This window comes from Parasteatoda tepidariorum, chromosome 6 (genome assembly GCF_982258835.1).
Source record: "Parasteatoda tepidariorum strain Cologne lab strain chromosome 6, Ptep-v5.0, whole genome shotgun sequence".
Taxonomy (NCBI): domain Eukaryota; kingdom Metazoa; phylum Arthropoda; class Arachnida; order Araneae; family Theridiidae; genus Parasteatoda; species Parasteatoda tepidariorum.
Window position 1 is genome coordinate 1,388,408 of NC_141760.1, and position 19,012 is coordinate 1,407,419.

At 28.8% G+C, this 19,012-nt stretch overlaps 1 protein-coding gene across 2 annotated transcripts in view; it reads left to right on the forward strand.

Moving 5' to 3' along the window:
- The window catches only part of LOC107442951 (ATP-dependent RNA helicase DDX54), a 45,507-nt gene that overhangs the window by 11,734 nt on the left and 14,761 nt on the right, over window positions 1-19,012 (forward strand). For both annotated transcript variants that reach the window (XM_071179132.2, XM_071179134.2), the window contains 4 exons: window positions 4,245-4,379; window positions 5,297-5,507; window positions 7,888-8,022; window positions 14,093-14,311. In XM_071179132.2, coding sequence (XP_071035233.2) covers window positions 4,245-4,379; window positions 5,297-5,507; window positions 7,888-8,022; window positions 14,093-14,311 — 700 coding nt within the window. The remainder of the gene's footprint in view (window positions 1-4,244; window positions 4,380-5,296; window positions 5,508-7,887; window positions 8,023-14,092; window positions 14,312-19,012) is intronic.

Consider the following 19,012-nt stretch of genomic DNA (forward strand, 5'->3'; position numbering starts at 1 on the left):
TAATAGTTAAATTGAATTATAATAAAGTAATGAAGAGAAGAGAAAATTTTAAGGGTGAAAAATATTGGAAAATATATATTAGCGGCATTCGAAGCTGGCGTCGTCAGGGGGTACCAGCCTCAGAACTCATAAAAACATAAAACTTTTCTATCGCGAGAGCACAACAAATGGCTAAAATTTGCTCTCTCTGTAGTCCAAAGGTTTTGCAAGAGGTTCAGGAAGAGGGAAAAATAGAATACAAAAAAAAATAACGATGTTCCAAAACCTACTTCAAAATATTCCTTTGTTAAACTAAAACACACAGCAATCTGAAATTCTATAACCAAGCTAAAATTCAGACTGCAACCCTATTAAATGCACAGAAGGAAGAAAACAAGTAAAGCCAGAAAGTTGTTGCCATCAGTAAGTTGAAAGGCTTAACTGTGGAGCTCGGTTAAATTTTGATTCAATTTCGATTATTGAAATTCGAATTATGATTTGTAGTTGCATTTATGATAAATAATTAATGAAAATATTAATAAAAATTATTGGATTGATGTTTGTAAATTTAATCTTTTTTATAATGCTCTTTTTTAATGGCATTGATTTTTATAAACAAAAAATAGGGATACCACTAGGTAATTCTTTTTCTGGTGCTTTTGCTAATATCTTTTTGCATTTTTTTTAAGCAAAGTATCTTGAGGTTAATGATTTAAAAGCATTTACATATATTGATGATTTAATTTTATTTAATTGTTATAATTTTATTTTTAATATTTATCCTGAAGATTTGGTTTTGAAAGGGATTATTGATAATTATTTAAATGTTGAATAGTTAGATTTTAAAATTAATATTGCTAATAATCAAATTAAATTTGGTGTTTATGATAAAAGGAAGGCTTTTAATTTTAATATAATTTTTTCCTGTAATTTTGATACCAATTTGTCTTGTGAAATTTTCAAAAATTTAGTTTTTTTCTCAACTACCTAGAATTAATAAAATTTTCAATAATGTTAAATACTTTAAAGAGGCTACTAGTAATTTTTTTGAAAAATTTTAAAAATTAGTGGTTTTCCTTTTAACTTCTACAGTATTGATGGTAAAATTAATGAAATAATAAAAAATTATTATTTTTTCTTTTTTTTTTTTTTTCATTGGGTAAATCGAAATTTAACTGAGTTTCCCAGTTAAGCTTTTCTACTTACTGATGGCAAAAACTTTCTAGCCTTACTTGTTTTCTTCTTTCTGCGCATTAAATAGGCCCTAGAATTCCTAGAACTCTGTCTGAATTTTATTTCTGTTATGAATTTTCAGATTGTTGTGTACTTTAGTTTAACAAAGAAGTATTTTCAATTAGGTTTTTGAGTATTGTTTTTCTTTTTGTATTCTATTTTTCCCTCTTCTTGAACTTCTTACAAAATCATTGGGGTACAGAGAGAGCAAATTTTAGCAATTCCTTGTGCTCTCTTGATAGAAAAGGTTTTGCGTTTTTACGACTTCCTAGGGCGGTACACCCCGACGACGTACGCTTCTGATGTCATTAATATATTTTCCAATATTTTCTTCCTTAAAATTTTCTAATGGTTTTGATTTTCTTACAAAATTTCTGCTGCATTGGACAACTTTCCTTTAGAATTGTAGTTTTAAATGTTTTATCACAATTTCTCATTTTGTTAACGAAAAGAATCTTACTCATTGCAAAATTGTACTGTATATGTTGGGAATATTTTGACACATCCGTCAGATTTTCACTCACATTAGGCCAGTGTTTTCATCATAGAAAAAAAATGGGTGACAATTTCTCACCCTTTCTCAAAAACAGGGTGAGATTTCAGAAAGTTAAGTGAGATTTCTAAAAACTGAAAAAATACAAATAGACTTGGAAAAAAAATCATTTCTTTTATTATAATACATTTTTAACGTCTTCTATTTTTTAAAGCATTGAATATTTTTGCTGCATCATCATTGATTTTGCCTTTACTAGGTATATGTCCATCTTACATTAGTGCATAAAAAAATTTGAACGTCTTATATGAAAAACCATACCTACAGTAAACACGTGGTTGCAGAGAAATGTGTTCTGAAACGGGTTCCGTGGTTCGGAGGGGTTGTGTTCTGTTGTTCGAAAAGGTTCTGAACAATACCTACTGGTAAATAGGGAAGCTAGATAACGGGGCAAGTGTTGAAAATAATGAAGATCCAGGAAGAAAAGTGAAACTGATTTTATTCTAAATGACGTAATTCGAAGCTTTTTCCAAAATGCGAGAATTTCGCGAATTTTGAAATTGATTTATAGAGTGCGCGAATTTCTCGCTGTAATCATTTTTTAATGCGAGAAAAGAAAAAAATATGCGAGATTCTCGCGCTGTAGTGAAAACACTGCTAGGCTTTTACCTATCTCACCAGAATGTAAAAATTCAAGGTTATGTCATTTTCCCTGAAGGAGAAACATACCTCTCATATAACTCCTTATGTTTTAACTAAAATGAGAAAAGTATATCCCTTAACATGTTGTTCATTCTTCATTTTAATGATACGCAAAATGTCCGGTGTATTTTAAATCGATTAATGATGCGACTGTATTTCGTACACATTTCCGAGTTCGTTTATCGTGTAAATATCTTGCGTCGCTTGCTTACGTTATTGTTTTTTAAAATCAACCTTCCTTGTTTATTTTCCTTTTGATGTTATTGGGTGGGAAATTTTGTGGCATTGTATATTTAGTTTCGCAATCATAATATAATAAGTCGTCTTCATCATCTTGTTCAGATAAAAGTTATTGATTCGCAACGCATTTTGCTGCTTCATTTTTTCAAATTCAAGCGTATCGAACGATCGACATCTTAGTAGAAAAACTCGTTTTGTGTGCCATTGAGTCTAATCACAAATACATCCTATTTTTTATTATTAATGTATAATACACTATTTGACCAAAAGTATACATTACTATGAACACCCCCAGTGATATATTCGGACACCCGGTGGCCACATATTAATGGGATAGCGCCCACGCGTCTGGGGAAACTTTCCGGCAGTTTCTGATTAGTGGAATGGACTTCCATCACAGCTGAAGTGAGGAGGGTCGATTTGGCTGGCTACGTTATCAGCACTCTTAATGTGTCCTAAAGGTGTTCTATGGGATTTAGATAGGGACTCTGAGAGGGCCAGACCTGTGTTTTGAACACCTAAAGCACAACTTGTGAATGGAAGAGAAATGGGAGTGCATTCTCGTGGCCAGATAGGGCATCCTAGTTTTAAGTAAATTAGTTGATTCAGCGGCTGCAAATTATTAAAATAAACTTCAAATATAGAATAAATAACTAAAAACGATCGTTCTTTAAATCAGTAAAGAAAATTTTTAAAAATGGGAAAGCGGCTTTCTAAAATAGAGGCATTTTTCCTATGTTGACATGACGATCTTTTTGCGTTGTTTTAATCCGACGTCTTTAAATTTCAAAATCGTGCATTGACAAAAATAATTAAGTGGCCCTTCGGCCAAACGTAGGAATAGTCGAGGTCGAGCGTTTCCTCCCAATTGTTATTATTAAAGAATGACTTTCTCTTTTTTTTTTCACTCCGGAGGCCGAAGAAAGGGGTCGTCAGCTGCATGAGAGACTCTGGGTGATAGCGGGTAATTCTTTGGTAAAAGTAAAGAGCATCCATCACAATACTGTTACATTCTTGCCTATATTGTGTATTGCAATCCTGTTTTTCACCAGCATTGGTAATTTTTTTAATTATTGTTGATCTTAAAACACGAAAATAGATCAGCACAAAAGATAAAAGCAGGGAATGTTGATAATGAATTTTTTGGAGAATCAATTCTACAAAATAGACTTTTCAAGCTTCTAAATAGTCCCAAAAAAAAAAACACCAGATTTGCTGCACATGCCAAATATCCAGGTTTGAAATCATAAATGCTGCTGCATATCTCCACAAAATTACGGTACATAAACTACTATAAAAATTACTTTTTATGAGTAGCTACATTATCGTTTTGAATCCAAATTAAATTTATTTGAAAAGTTTTTATAGAATATAAATGTTAGGTGATATTTCTTACAAAGTAATGCGCATCATAAAAGAGAGTTATTTTGCTGGATTTAATAATGTGAGGGGGACATGTAACCACAAATGGGTTACCTTGAACTTTTAATTACAAATTTCTTTAAAAATTATCTTTTGGAAAACTTTGAATGTAGTGAACCATTGTCTATTGCTGTGTCAGACTGTATATATTTATATTTTGCTCTTATGGTTTCAGAGTTCCTATCTGATCTGTCGAAATGATGACAAAACTGCCATCCTCTTGCATCTTTTGAAGAATGTTATTGATATCAATAAAGAATTGACTGTTGTTTTTTTGCCTACCAAGCACCATGTGGAACATGTGAATGATGTATGCATTCAATATAGAATTTCAACTTGCATATTTAACATCACATTTGATAAGTCATTATTACTATTCTTACACTTTAAAGAACTATTTTATAGAATCATAGTTGTCTTCTAGCTATGATAAGTAGCTAAAGCATTGGATTAACAAAATACCTAATATTAAGGAAGAGGACTCTTAAATTATATGTAGATTTAGAACGTAGAAAGATTAATTAGCAAACTCATTTGAAAAAATTAATTGTAAAAGAAGAAATATATGTAAAAAATATAAATTTTTTAAAAAGTGGCTTTGAAATTAATCGATGTCGGTAATAGTTTAAGTAAATTGTTGTATGTTATTTGTATTTTAAAGTGAATAAATGACTAGATCATATCTCAATAATTAAAAAAAAAAAAAAAAAAAGATTAACGTTATTTCAATCAGAAAAATTACAAAATTGTAAGTCATTTTTAAACAACTTCTAGTTCATTTTTTACAATATTAATATTATTTTTGATACTTTCAACTAACTTTGGTTTAACAAATGAGTTGTATTGGTCCTTATATTCTCTTTAAAAACAAGTTGTACTTTCTTTAATTATTTGCTACAATCACCAGTATTGTTTGGGGTCATAAAAATATTTTTTTTTAAAACTTAGATAATTCTTTTCATCTTTTTTAAGCAGGTGAAGAAAAAAAAATTTATTTGAGCAAGATTGTATGAAATTAAAGCTTTACTTGAAGGCTTCACACTGTAGCATTTTTATATTGCTTGGTAATGGAATTTTAAAAAACAGCCAGATTAATAAATAATATCTTAAAGCTTTAATCGGCTTAAATATTTGTAGTAGTGTGTATAAGTTTAAAATTTGGACTATTGTGATATTTACTTTCAAATGCTTTGGTTTAAGTTTGAAACTGTTATTTGTTTATTTTAGTTGCTGGAGAAATCTGATATACCGTGCAGCTATATTTACAGTAGCTTAGACCAAATGGCTCGTAGCATTCACATTGCCAAGTTCCGTGCTAAAAAGGCATGCGTCCTCCTTGTCACGGACATTGCTGCTCGTGGAATCGATATACCTCATTTGGATAATGTAATCAACTTCAATTTCCCTGCAAAACCAAAACTTTTCGTTCATAGAGTTGGTAAGATTAGTTTTCTTTCTTATTTCTTGATATTGTTTTGTGAATCAAGTTGTGAACTCTAACTTAAAAATTTGTCTTAATTTCTTATTTGATCTGGCCTAAAGCTCTTAACTTAATTTTTACATAAATGATAACTTCAAATAGTTTCTATCAATGAATACAACAATACTGTATGAAGATGTGTGTACAGTACGCAAAATAAAATACAGACCACCATGAATAAATTTTGATCTAATGATCCGATTTTCGTGTTCTGGAACTCGTTCTTAATAGTTCGAAAAGGGGACCTCAAATTTGCTAATTAATTAGTACTAGCAATATTATAAGTTTCAAAATTGGGCACAAAAATGTACCTTCTATGAATAAACATGACTTGTTTCGACGGATTGGGGTGTCCCTAAAATATCGAGGGTAGCTGCATTCTGGGAAATACGATCTCCAGTGTTTGGTCAAGAGCGCAGCTTAAAGTTAGGACCCCTTAATGTTAATTTTACTTTTTGTGTATTTCGACATATCTCAAGAACTTATTGAACGAATTTAAAAAATTTTACACACACTTACAAAATATGTTTATCCAAGGATAATTTTGCAAAAAATAATTTTAGTTTATATTTATTACTTTATTTAATAATTGTCAGAAAAATTTTGAATTGTAAGGCCTATAATTTTTTACACTATTTTAAAGTATGTAATTTTGTATAGCAAAATACAAAATATGAGCAAAATCGTTTAAATAGCTCCTGAGAAGAAGCCGTATATTTAAAATTCAATTCAACCGCCCTCCTAACTAAACTATGAAGACCCTATTTCCTATAGTGTGGGGGGTCAAAAATCTGGGTCTGTCGAAAAAAGGATACGTTTATTCAGAGAAAGTACATGTTTGTTTGTGATTTCATAACTAGAAATGTTGTCCACACTAATTAATTAGCATATTTTAGGTCGCCTACTTGAACCCTTAAGAGTCTAAGAATGTGTGATCACTAGATCAAAAGTTATTTAGGGTGGTCCTTTTTTTTCACACTGTTCAGTCTATTCCACTATAATGAATCTCATGTAGTGAACACTTGATTGTTTAATGGTTTTGTCCGAACTGTTATTTAACAAATGCTTATAGTGAGCAGCTGAGAAATTAATAGTTCATTTGTATCCTTTTTTACAGTTATTTAAATAAACGATATAAAACGTTTAATCTATCAGATAAGTTCAAAAGTATATATATATATATATATATATATATATATATATAGCTTTAAATTTAAAATGAAGCAGGTTTTTTTTTTTTTTTTTAAAAAAGCCCCGCCAACCTGTGTTTTTCAGATGTATTTTGAATTTTTATTTCTAAGTCTTTATTAAGATTGCATGATTTGCTTCTTAAGTAAAAGTTAAATGTTTGGTAACTATTTGTAACTTGTTTTGTTATAAAGTATTTAATTTTTTGTATGTTTTATATTTCTACTCTATTACTTTTATTTCTTAACATCACACAGCTTTTCTCATAAAAAATTTTATTGCATTAACACAGATTTAGTTCTAGAGTTGAATGAAATCTTAATTATTTTTCACAGTTATGAAAGTTTTTCATAAAATGTTATGTAATAATGTAATTTAATGTTCATAGTAATAGTAGAGAATGTTATTAATTAAGAATGATATATATCAGGCGAAAATACTTTTAAATAGTGAATACATTATTGAAATGTAGGTAAAAAATACCTATATATTTATTGACGAGAATTTGATTGAAAAATCTGGAACCATGAAATTTTCTGGCTAATAGGAATGTGCATTAAAGAATTGTTTTTTTTTTTTTTTTTTTTACATTGAGAAACAAATGATATTTCTTAAACCTACAAATCTATTATGCATTTTGATTTAAATATCTTAAATTTTATTAGACATAATCTCATTTTTTATACTGCAAACATTTTTGTGAAGTCCAACTAATTTAAATACTATCAAACTAAGTCTTACGAAAAGAAAGAACAATTTATGGTGCCTGGAGATTATGAAATCCCTGTATTTATCTGAAATAGGACTTCATGACACATCACGTTGCATCATTAGGCAAAATCTCATACAAAATTCTAAATCAACTTTTTAGTTCATTAATTCTTCTAATAAACCTTTTAAAATAACCTTATTTATTAATGAAATTATTTGGTCTAACCGAATATTTAACAGGATTGACCCACAACTGAATGTTTGGAGCATGCCTCATTAATTTGTATCAGTTGAACAACAATGTATGATTAAATAATAAGTTACCTTTATTTCCTATTTCTCAAAATTTAATCTTTAATGTTCATTTTTTTTTCTTTCTCTGTTGGGGATTTTTTTATGTATTATATGTGCGTTATATAAGAAGTGTTAAAACTTTTAGGAAGAGTTGCTCGAGCTGGACGTAGTGGAACTGCATTTTCTCTTGTTTCTTCTGATGAGGTGCCTTTTTTGCTAGATTTACATTTATTTTTAGGGAAACCTATCAAAATGGCCAAACTTCATATGGAAAATGAAGGTAATATTTTTGTGAACTTTACACCTGAGTTGCAATTAAAGTCTTAAAAAATTCTAACATTTATTACTTTTACTCATTACTTTTTACTTTAAAATATATGATTTACTTTAAAATATATATGTTTTTTACCACAATTCAAATATCTAATTCTAGTGTAAAAGTAAATATTTTGCTTTCTTATTTATATTGATGTTTCAATTAATAATAATTAATAAATGTTATCAAATTGTGATATTATCTATTAAAACTAAAAATATTTATTTTAATTATGCAGTAGTTACTGGAATTTTATTTTCCCCAACTTGGCTAAATTACTAACATCCATCCATTCATTTAAAGCCTTCTCTCCTTCTTGAAAATCTTATTATTTTAAATCAATCTATTGTGTTTGTTTCTCATTCATTTGCAGTGTCAATCTGCTTTGCTCTATTGAGTCACTGCTGGCAATTCATGGTATTGATTTTTCTCATTGTTTTTAAAACTCCTATATTATTATGACGTGCAAAATTTTATTGAGTTGAGTAATCTCTTTGGCAGTTTGCGCCGATACCATTAGAAATCCATGTGATGTTTCAGTTGTTTTATTAGCTAGGCATTTTCCAAGACATTTTAAAATCCCTTTCTATTTCGTTTATAATTATTACGACTAGTAAACTTTTAATCAGGCATTATTTGACTTGACGCTTCAACTGTATTCTCAGTTGACTTTTGCTACCTTCTGATTCCACTAAAGTTTGAATGATTCTTTTTTCTTTTTTTTTTTTTTGCTATTAGTCAAAAAAAAAAATTTTTTTTTTATTAAATAAAACTCTAGGAAATGTTTTGACGCTTTTTCATAATTTAACAATAGTACTTAAAGTAAATTTTTAAAAAAAAAAAAAAAAAATTCTTACAATTCTTTCAATACTTGTTTGTTTTATAATTTGTTAGATAGTCAGTATCATTTTTAAACCAATAAATCTCTAGTCAATATTTATTTTTCAAAAAAAGAAAATAATAACACTTTGTCTCAGATCGGCTTGATGCACTTGCAGTGGATCCCCTCCCATGTGGGTATTTATGAGAATGAGATTGCTGATCGGCTTGCCATGGAAGGGAGTGAACTTGCTACTCCCCCTTCCTCTAAACTACTAGTGTCTGAGGTTCACTCCCTGAAGTTAGCTATGGCAAATTCAGCGTGGAAGCACCCGCCTGATCATGATTGGTATGCCGCCAAATGCCCCAGATTATCCCTGCAGTGCACTTGTCCTAGATTTGCTCAAAACAGCTTTGTCAAAACTTAGGACCGGCCATATAAAGTGTTTGACCTTCAGAGCGAAAGAAAAGACTTATGCCTATTGTCATTGCTCGGCCATCGCTTCTCCATCTCATCTTTTGGATTGCATTGGTGCCTCTGTGAGGCAACTGATGAGTGATGGAGAGACTCTATTACTTGCTGATGCGACATGATCTTCTGGACTTGGTCTAGGGCTCTAGACCAAGGGGATAAGTAACAACAAACAGAAAATAATAATAATTAAATAAAAAACTTTAATTTATTTTACATTTATTAAGTATAGTATAGAATTTGACCATTAGTTAATACAACTTTATTATTTTAAACAAATAAATAAAAGAAGGTCTAACGATGTTTCAAAAGCCTGGTTTTTTTTCCACAAATAATTTTAAAAATGTTTTTATAAAGTGAACATTTATTTGGTTTGTTTTTTTACTTTCGTGTTTTTTTTTTTTTTTTTTTTTTTTTTTATGCATGTAAAATATTTTGTTACAGTATTATTATTATTTTTAAACTAATAAATTTTAAGTCATTTTTAATTTTAAAAAATTAATAAATAAAGCTTGGGTTTGTATTTGCTTTAAGACATCTTTATTATTTTAATTGAAAAAATTAGGTAATGCTATTGATGTTATAGAAGCATTTTTTATAGAAGGAACATTTTCTTTTGTAGTAGATTTGTTCCTTTTATTTATTTTGATAGATTAAAAGATTTATGATAGATTATTTTTGAACATATGCTACATCGCTATATCATGATGTCTAACAGACGATGTATCACTATATAAAATTTCTTTCATCGCTAAGTCCTAATTATGACACATGATATTTGAATCACTCAGTAATCACTTCATGACCTAAGTCATTTGAGTAATCACTTTTCAATATGTTTGATTTGCAATAAACTCAAGCTGTATTTCGATCATTTTTTCTAGTAGTTATTATTGCTAATTTTCAAAATCTGATGTATCCCAAATATTATTGCTATATGAAAACTGACATCCGAGATTGTCGCAGAATATAATTGTCCCTGTATATCAACAAGACAAATAAAAATAAAAAACTATAGTATAATTATAGTTTCTATAGTAATAAATTTATTTTAAAAGCATATTAAACTAGTAATCATACTCTCACAAACAGAGTGGCAAATGATTAGCGAAAAGGAAGAATGCAAAATAATCGGCTTCAACAGAAGCTTAGATACTCTTTATTTACGTCGTGATCCACGCGAGAAAGGCCAACAGCAAATGAAAAGAAGCTGACTGATCTCCACGGGCTATGACGTCATCAACGTAAGTTGAATGCATGAGATCGTAATCTTAAACCGGAATGACAAAGATCGAACCTATACCCTTTTTTTTTAATTCTATAATCAATCAAAATAGAAAAACCCTTTTAGCATATTTTTTTATTAAATTGAATGGACATAATCTTAAATATACAAGATATAAGCCAGAAATAGTTCGAACCTAGCCTTTGAAATGCTTCTGTTGAATCAGGAAAAAGGCAATTTTTCAAATAAATTAAGCGGAAACCAGTAGTTTGATCAAATTTTGTTTCAGTTGCATAAGGGTCTAAGAAATGAGAAATTCAAAACGCTTATTTGTTTAATTACTTTTTGACACGTTCGATTTGCGCTAAATCAATGTGAATTTTTTAATTTTTTGGGGAGGCAGTTATTGCTGTTGATTTTTTTTTTTTTTTTTTTTTTTAAATTTCACTTTTATTATGATGCAGATAATTGAAATCGCGTGCGCAAGTATTCACTATTTGACACGATAATTCCATCTTTTTTCAATCAATTATTTGGCAGTTATCACACACCGATTGTCTTAAACCGCGATAATTTTATATTACAAAGTATTTATAATATTATGTTATCAAAACACGCATTTAATTAAACCCTTTTTTACACATCCAATTCGTTCAATTTTGGTGTAAATACACTTGGTTTGGTGTAATCATTAATCTTTTATAGTTATTGACAGAGATTTTAGTTTTTAAAATCTTTTTTTTATGTGATAACAACATGCTAAGAGCAACAAAAAATGTATGTAGGTTATCGTCGATAGCTATGTAACATGAAAAATTCTCGTCCATTTTATTTTCTTCATTGCTGAGCATTTCTTCGAAACAGTTATCACCTCAATCGCCAGTGCTTAATTCAAACTTTTTAAAGCAATTTGATATTGTTTGGGTTGAAACAATGTCCCATGAGTTATGAATCAAATGCATTGATTCCAAAATAGTAAGAGATTTCGATAGTTTGTTTGCAGTTAAGAGTTCCGAAGAGCTGTTACAGTCTGTGTCACTGATTTTTTGAATAACCATTTTTCTGTAATGAAACTTGAATGATCTTATAATTCCCTGATCAAGAAGTTGAATAATAGCTGTAGTGTTATGTGGCAAAAACACTAATTTATTGATTTTCAAACGCAAGTCCTCATCAGCAGGGTGCGCAGAACAATTGTCTAAAAGTAAGACGACCTTTTCATTTTTCAACTCCTTGTCCCATTCAAGAAGAAATTTTGTGAAGATGCTGGATGTCATCCATGTGTTTATAGCTGTTGGCATGACTGGTGGGCAGGTGTCTTTCCTATCACTAAAGGGTTTTTTTTTTTTCACAGTTCCTGTCTAATTTTTAAAATGGAATCTCCCTCATCCCAATTTCATCTTGTTCCAAATATCTGAATTTCTAACAAAATCACCAGTCAGTCATATTTTATTTGAATATAAAATGATTTTATCATGTTCTTTAAAAATTATGGTGTTCTTTCAAAAAATGAAAGAAAAAATATCATTTCTAGAGCGAATTATCCTTTAAACTCTCTTCTGTGATTTAAGAATTTTATTATTTTTTTTTTTTTTTTTTAATTTTATCAATTTAAAATTCTAGTTGAAGCAAACCAGTTATTGGCGGATTTTTTTTATTCCGAAATGGACAGAAAAATCAGGAGTATTTCTTTCCTTTCTGATGAACAAGAAAAGTATCTTTAGAATATAATTCTGCAGGAAGAAAAAAATTTTTGCTTTTGTATTTTTTTCAGCTATTTTATTGTTTCAACTCTTTCCTTACTCTGTTTTTTAAGTTTAAAATCTATAAATATGAAGATGAAGAGTATAATAGTTTTGGTTATGCCTATTTCGAATAATGTTATTATAATGCTTTTGTTAATTTATTGTTGCGTTTTTGTTGGAGAAAATAGCAACTTCGTTAAGTTATGAAAAATTCTTGGAATTAGTCATGAAAAGTCATGAATTTGAAAATCTAAAATGTAGCAGATACCCTGAATTTAACACCAAACGAACTTAAAAATTATATGTCTAACTATAATTTACTCAAACGGCTTAAATAATATGGAACATGCCCATAGACAGTTTTTGGAAATCTATTCATGTTCTCTGCTAAGATAGATAACAAAAGAAACTTCTCTCCCTTCTATGGTTCATTCAGTAAAAAGTAAGATAAGAATACGACCCACTGTTGAGTGAGATAGGTTTCTCCAAACTTCATTCAAGTCAAGGAATTGACATTGATAAATTGATTTATATGAACTCGCCGCTTACCACCCACATTTTTCCTTAACTCTTACACTATGCATATCGCAGGAAAGTGCTAACCACACCTGTTTCACAGGTTTGTGAGTAACTGTTGCTTCTTCTAAAAAAATCTTTAAACTTTAAAAAAATTAAATTTTATAAATAAGAACAAAAAAAGCTGAAATATTGCTCTTTTGATTTATTATATAGTCAAAATTTTGATTTTAAAAAGCGGCGGCATTCATTTTATTAAAGGATGTTTTTAACATGTATTAATATTGTAATATTGTATTAATATTGTAACGATTCGGTTCTTGCCGATTTGATTTTATAAAGCGGCTGATTTTATTAGTGGCAGGCACTGTATGTGTATTCTTTTATATCCAGTCTTTTATTTATCTCTTCTTTGTAATAAAAAAGAAATTCACATATCTTCTTTTTCCAGCTATCTTATGTCTGTTTATAGTTCAAACTTTTTTCAAGACAATTTGCCCCACGTCAGAAACACGGCGACATTGTCGCAGAACTTTACAGAGTTCTTGCAGAAAGATTTTTCTTCTGAAAAGTAAAAATTTTTACCTTTTCTTTTTTACAGAAATTTACATGTAATATTTGAATCATGCGTTCAGATGATTGCATTCTGACACGCTCAATTTACACCCATTGTATCGTAAATCGGTGTAATGTTTCTATTGTATTTTTGGTAATTATTGATATCGATTTTCATGTGAGAGATGGTGTTTTCTCATGCATTCAACTTACATCAGGGATGTTGTAAACTACAAGTGTTCAACCGCTTTTTTTTTTTTATCATTTGTAGTTAGTAGATAAATCAGCTTGTTATATTGTATTCATTCTTTTCTGTGTCTTTGTGTTATTCTGTTTGTCAGTCTGTAATCTATTTTAAATAATTTATCCTTGGAAACTTCACTTCTGGCTTATTAAAAGCTAGTATGCATTCAAATTGACATCATTTATGCTGTAAAAAGTTCTGACAGGCTGCACGCACTGCTTAGAAGCACTTTTATTGTGGTATGGCTATGTGATGTACGCTACTTATAGATTTAAAATAAATTAAGATCAGATTTATAATAAGTAAAATTAAGTAAATTTTGAATGAATTTCCAGTAATTACTTAAAGGTAATTTTTTTGGTTTTATATTTTATTTTTCACTATAATTCACCGATGACTGACAGAGCACACGATGTGTTAAATCTCCAAAAAATTCATTTTGTAATTTGTTCATATAGGTGACATTTGTGGGTCTGTGCCACAAAGCGTCATTGACGATGAAGCGGATCTCCTTCAATCCTGGTATCAGCTGACACCTGAGCTATCAAGCATGCTTAAAGTCACTAAGAATGCTTACTGCCAGTTCTTGAAATCTAGACCGGCTCCCTCATCAGAGTCCGTGAAGCGTGCTAAGAATTTTCCTTTGTCATCGTTAGAAATTCATCCTATTTTCAAAAGTAAATACATTTCAACTTATCTAATAGAATTATTACTATAAAGCCAAAATTATATGCATTAGTTAAAATAATAAGCTCTGCCTCAAATGTGAGATACTTAAATTTGAGGCTATTTTAATTTCCTTGGCAAAAAATCTGGAATATTCATAAGTGACATAAGCGATCACTATCCAACTTTTTGCCGTATTTATAACGATGAAGTAAATAAAATTAAGGAAACTGAAAATAAAATTTCAATCAGCTATAATAAACTCTATCTGTCAAATTACAAATTTAATTACAATCCTCAAGATTCTCTTGATCAACAATATGAACGTTTTGTTTTCAAATTCAATAATTTAAAAAATAATTTTAAATGTACACATAAATCAAACAAAAGAGCCAAAAATAACTAGATGACTAGTAATATCTTGAGTTTAATTCGAAGAAAGGAAAAACTATTCAAAAAAACTAGAAAATATCCATAGGATATTATTTACAAAGCAGCATACAACACTATAGTTTCTGATCTTAAGAACTTAATTAAAACAGCAAACTCAAAATACTTCAAAAACAAATTTTTAAATTGTGATTAAAATAAGCAAAAATGGGATCTTGTAAAAAGTATTATTGGTAATCAGAGCGAATCACCTACTTTAGCTGATATTTTAAACGACTATGAATCTTCTGATCAATTTAATAAATCATTTGCAAATGTTAACAGTACCTCATACCCAAATTCAAACAGTTTTCAAATCTATATTTCACCAAGTTTAACCTCGTTTGTTTTCCTAGAATTGAATGATTGTGATATACTTTACTTAATAAATTCTCTTTCTAATAAAAACTCCTTTGACTATGATGGTATTAATTAAACTATTTGCTCTCAATAATATAAATTTTATAACTAATTTCATCAATACCTCAATCAAGTCATCCATTTTTCCAACTTCTTTAAAAAGAACAACCATAACTCCTATTTTTAAAACCGGCGATAAAAATTGCTTATCAAACTATAGACCAATTTCAATATTACCTGTTTTTTCCAAAATCATTGAAAAAGCTCTAGCTAATAAAATGTACAATTATTTACAACATACAAATTTTTTCTCTGAAAATCAATATGGATTTATTAAAGGCAAATGTACAGAAAAAACTCTTTTGGAATTTTCAAAATTTATTCAAAATAGTATTGCTGAAAATAAGATAACAGTAGCTATATTTCTTTATTTATCAAAAGCTTTCGATAATGTCAATCACAAATTTTTAATCGAAAAAATTAGAATTTGCTGGTTTCAGAGGAATTATTTTAAATTTGTTTATTTCATATCTTTCAATCAAAGAACATAGAGTTAAAATCAGAAGTAATTTTAGTAATTATATTTTTCGAACCGTGGTGTTCCTCAAGGATCTATTCTAGGACCCTTATTATTTATTATATTCATCAATGACTTTTGTCAACTCAAACTTTTTGGCAAGATAATAACATATGCTGATGACTCCGTAATTTTGTATTCTTGCTCTGGTCAACTAATTTTTCAAATTGAATCTGATTTACGCGTAATTTCAAAATGATTTACAGTAAATGACTTTTTAAATCTAAATATATTTATTTAAGTTTAAGAAAATCGGAATTCAACTTAAATTTAAAATTTCACTCTCTCTCTCTCTTCTGTAAAAGTACTAATGAAAATTGTCGATGCTGCATTCTGCAATCTGTAAATAATATCAAATATTTAGGACTATATATCAATTCTAATTTGAAATGGAAAACACATATTAACAGTTTAGTTTAAAAAATTGCGTTTTGTTTTAGTTAAATTTTATCACCTTAAGAATAAATTTCCTTTTAATTTTGTGAAAGCACTATATTACTCCTGGTTTTATTCTTTAATTAATTATAGTGCAATAATGTATGGCGGTGAATATAGAACTAATTTACTTCCTTTAATCTCAGTTCAGAATAAATGTTTCAGGATTATTAATTCTCTAAATATGAATAATTCAAGTATAACTACTACCAATATATATACAAGAATTGATCTATTACCATTTCGCCATAATGTATTTTTTCGTATTTTACTGTATTTACACAACAATAAATTAATATGCAAATTAAAAACTAATGTGTCTGGAAGGAGACCAACTGAAATATATGAGATTCCCCACTTTGCAAAAGAAATTTCACTAAAACAGTTTTTTTGCTTAGCACCTAAATTATATAATAAATTACCATTTCAGTTGCAAAATATCCAAATGTTATATCGCTGGGCTTTGCTTTAAAAGCCAGACATCATAATGTATGTGAATGTATAATCAAGTATTTTGGAAATGAAGAAAAACTATGTATTATATTAGGGTATTAAATCTCTGGAAGCAGGTTAAGGTATTATTTCAACCTGGAGCAGGTAATGTTTGTTTTCCCTAAATCCCTTTCATTAATTATTTATTCCCTGTTTTCAAGTTCTCTTTTTCCCGCTCTGACGTACGAGCGAACCACCAATAGGTAGTAGCTATAGCTGTGACGAAATAATGTCGTCATCGAACCTGTGCAGCGTGGACGGTGTGGCGCGCGATCTACGAAGGGAGAGTTTTTTTTTTCTCTCTCTTAGCTTCCCGAGGTGATGGTCGTGACTGGCGCCTGCAGGGTCCGAATCAAGTTAACACGGCGGGACGGACGCGTCCCTATCTCCCGATGGACATCACGATAAGTTTTCCTATTTCTTTTCATATTGCTTCGTTTAACGCTAAATTTAAATAAACTAATTTATTTTTTTTTATTTATTTATTAAATCCGTAGGATCCTATCAAATAAGTAATTCTAATAATTAAACTTAACTTCGTGGTAGCTGTGCCACGTGCTCGCGCTAATTTAACTTAATATGAAATGAAAGCTTAATATTTTTTTTTATCTTTCCCTGCTCCAGAGAATCTTTTTTTATTGTATTAAAATGATTAGTAATGATTTTCATTGTCATGTTTAAATTAGAATGTTAAACCACATGAGGAATGTTATACTTAATTGTTTTAGAATGTTAAACCACATGAGGAATGTTATACTTAATTGTTTGAGCTGAACATGATTAATATGATTTTCAATAAATATTGTAATTTTATATAAACTTAACTCTCATTTATTAGCAGTTATTAATTGATTCACTTTAGGCAGTTATTGTGATTTTAGTAGCTTTTAGTTATATATTTGAATATTTTCCTGACAGGCTCGAACCTGATTTTAGATTAGCTTAAATAATTTATTTGGAGGAAAATGCTTGAATTACTTTGATTGCATAAAAATAATAAAATATTAAATCAAGATAAATAATTTTATTAAGAAATCTAAGCTAAGATGCAATTAGATTTAAGTATTAGTGAAGCACGTGTCGATCCACACGTGTTGATTTAGACTTGAACTAGAATAGTAAATTGTTAATTCTAAATTTTTCTTAATTAATTTCATAATTAAATTAATGAAACGGTTCGATAGTGATGAGTAATTATCAAGGAATATTAATTATTTTTCTCCACTAACTAGTTATTCAAATTCACAACGCAATTCAAATTAATGAGAGACACATTCTTAGGTACTGTTATATGTCTCCATAAAGCAAATATAACACAAATATATTCTTCTTTTAAACATGCTTTATTTCAATTTGTGATGAACATTGACGATTTAGATCTCTATTTTTCACTTTAAAGGAAGCATTTGATTTTTTATACCAGTCTTGTGCCAATCCAAATGAATTTCTTATGTTACCTTTATTATTATTTTTATTTGATTCCATGTATTTTTTTTTTATTTCTATTTTAAATTTATTGTGTTACCTTTCTTTGTCGCCTGAACAGGATTTTCCTCTTGGCGACGAATATATTTTCTTTGTATTTATGGGTTTGTTTTTGTTCCCAATAAAGTTTTGATTGTTTGTTTTATAAAAAAAAAAAAAAAAAGCTTTCAAAAACACTGTAAATAAGAATTCTTGCTTTTGCATTTTCCGAAACATTGAAATTTTAGCTTTGCATGAAGTGACTATTTGCAATTAAAATTGTGCCTGAATAACTAAGTTTGTAACAAAATTAACTTACGCCGTTACAATTGGCAATTTGCACTCTACGTTATAGAACTGTTAACGCATATGTAGCCTTATATTATAATTCATTAGAAACTCAAATAATTAAAGCTATAGAAGGTTTTGTTACAAAATGTTATTGATATGCTCCCAACTCCTAACATTACTGCATTATAAAAAAAAATTTTTTCATTTACAAAAAGTAGAAAAGACACATACTGGTTTAATTTCAAATTTTGTTATACTTTTTTTCCCCTTTAACAAACCAGACTAAATTTCACATTCTCATAAATTTGTGTATAATTAATTCTAACGAAAGAGAATAACATTTATGTCTGGTACTCAAAGTATTCTTTTATTCTGATTAAACACTTATTAGACACCTTTCCAAAAATGTGAAATTACTTAATTTCATAATAGACATTTGAAAAATAAAATAATCCATGTGATGAGTTGAAAATACTGGCTATTTGATGTAAAAGAAAGAAAAAAAAATTAATTTACCCACCAAAATTCTGGCAAAACTGTTTTTAAATAGTAATTGCTTAAAAACTTTTTTTAGTTTTTAGAAAGTGTAAATATATTTTAAAGTTTTGTGAATATTTTCTTTGAGCATTGACTTTAAATATTTAAAATTTAATCAGAAATATTT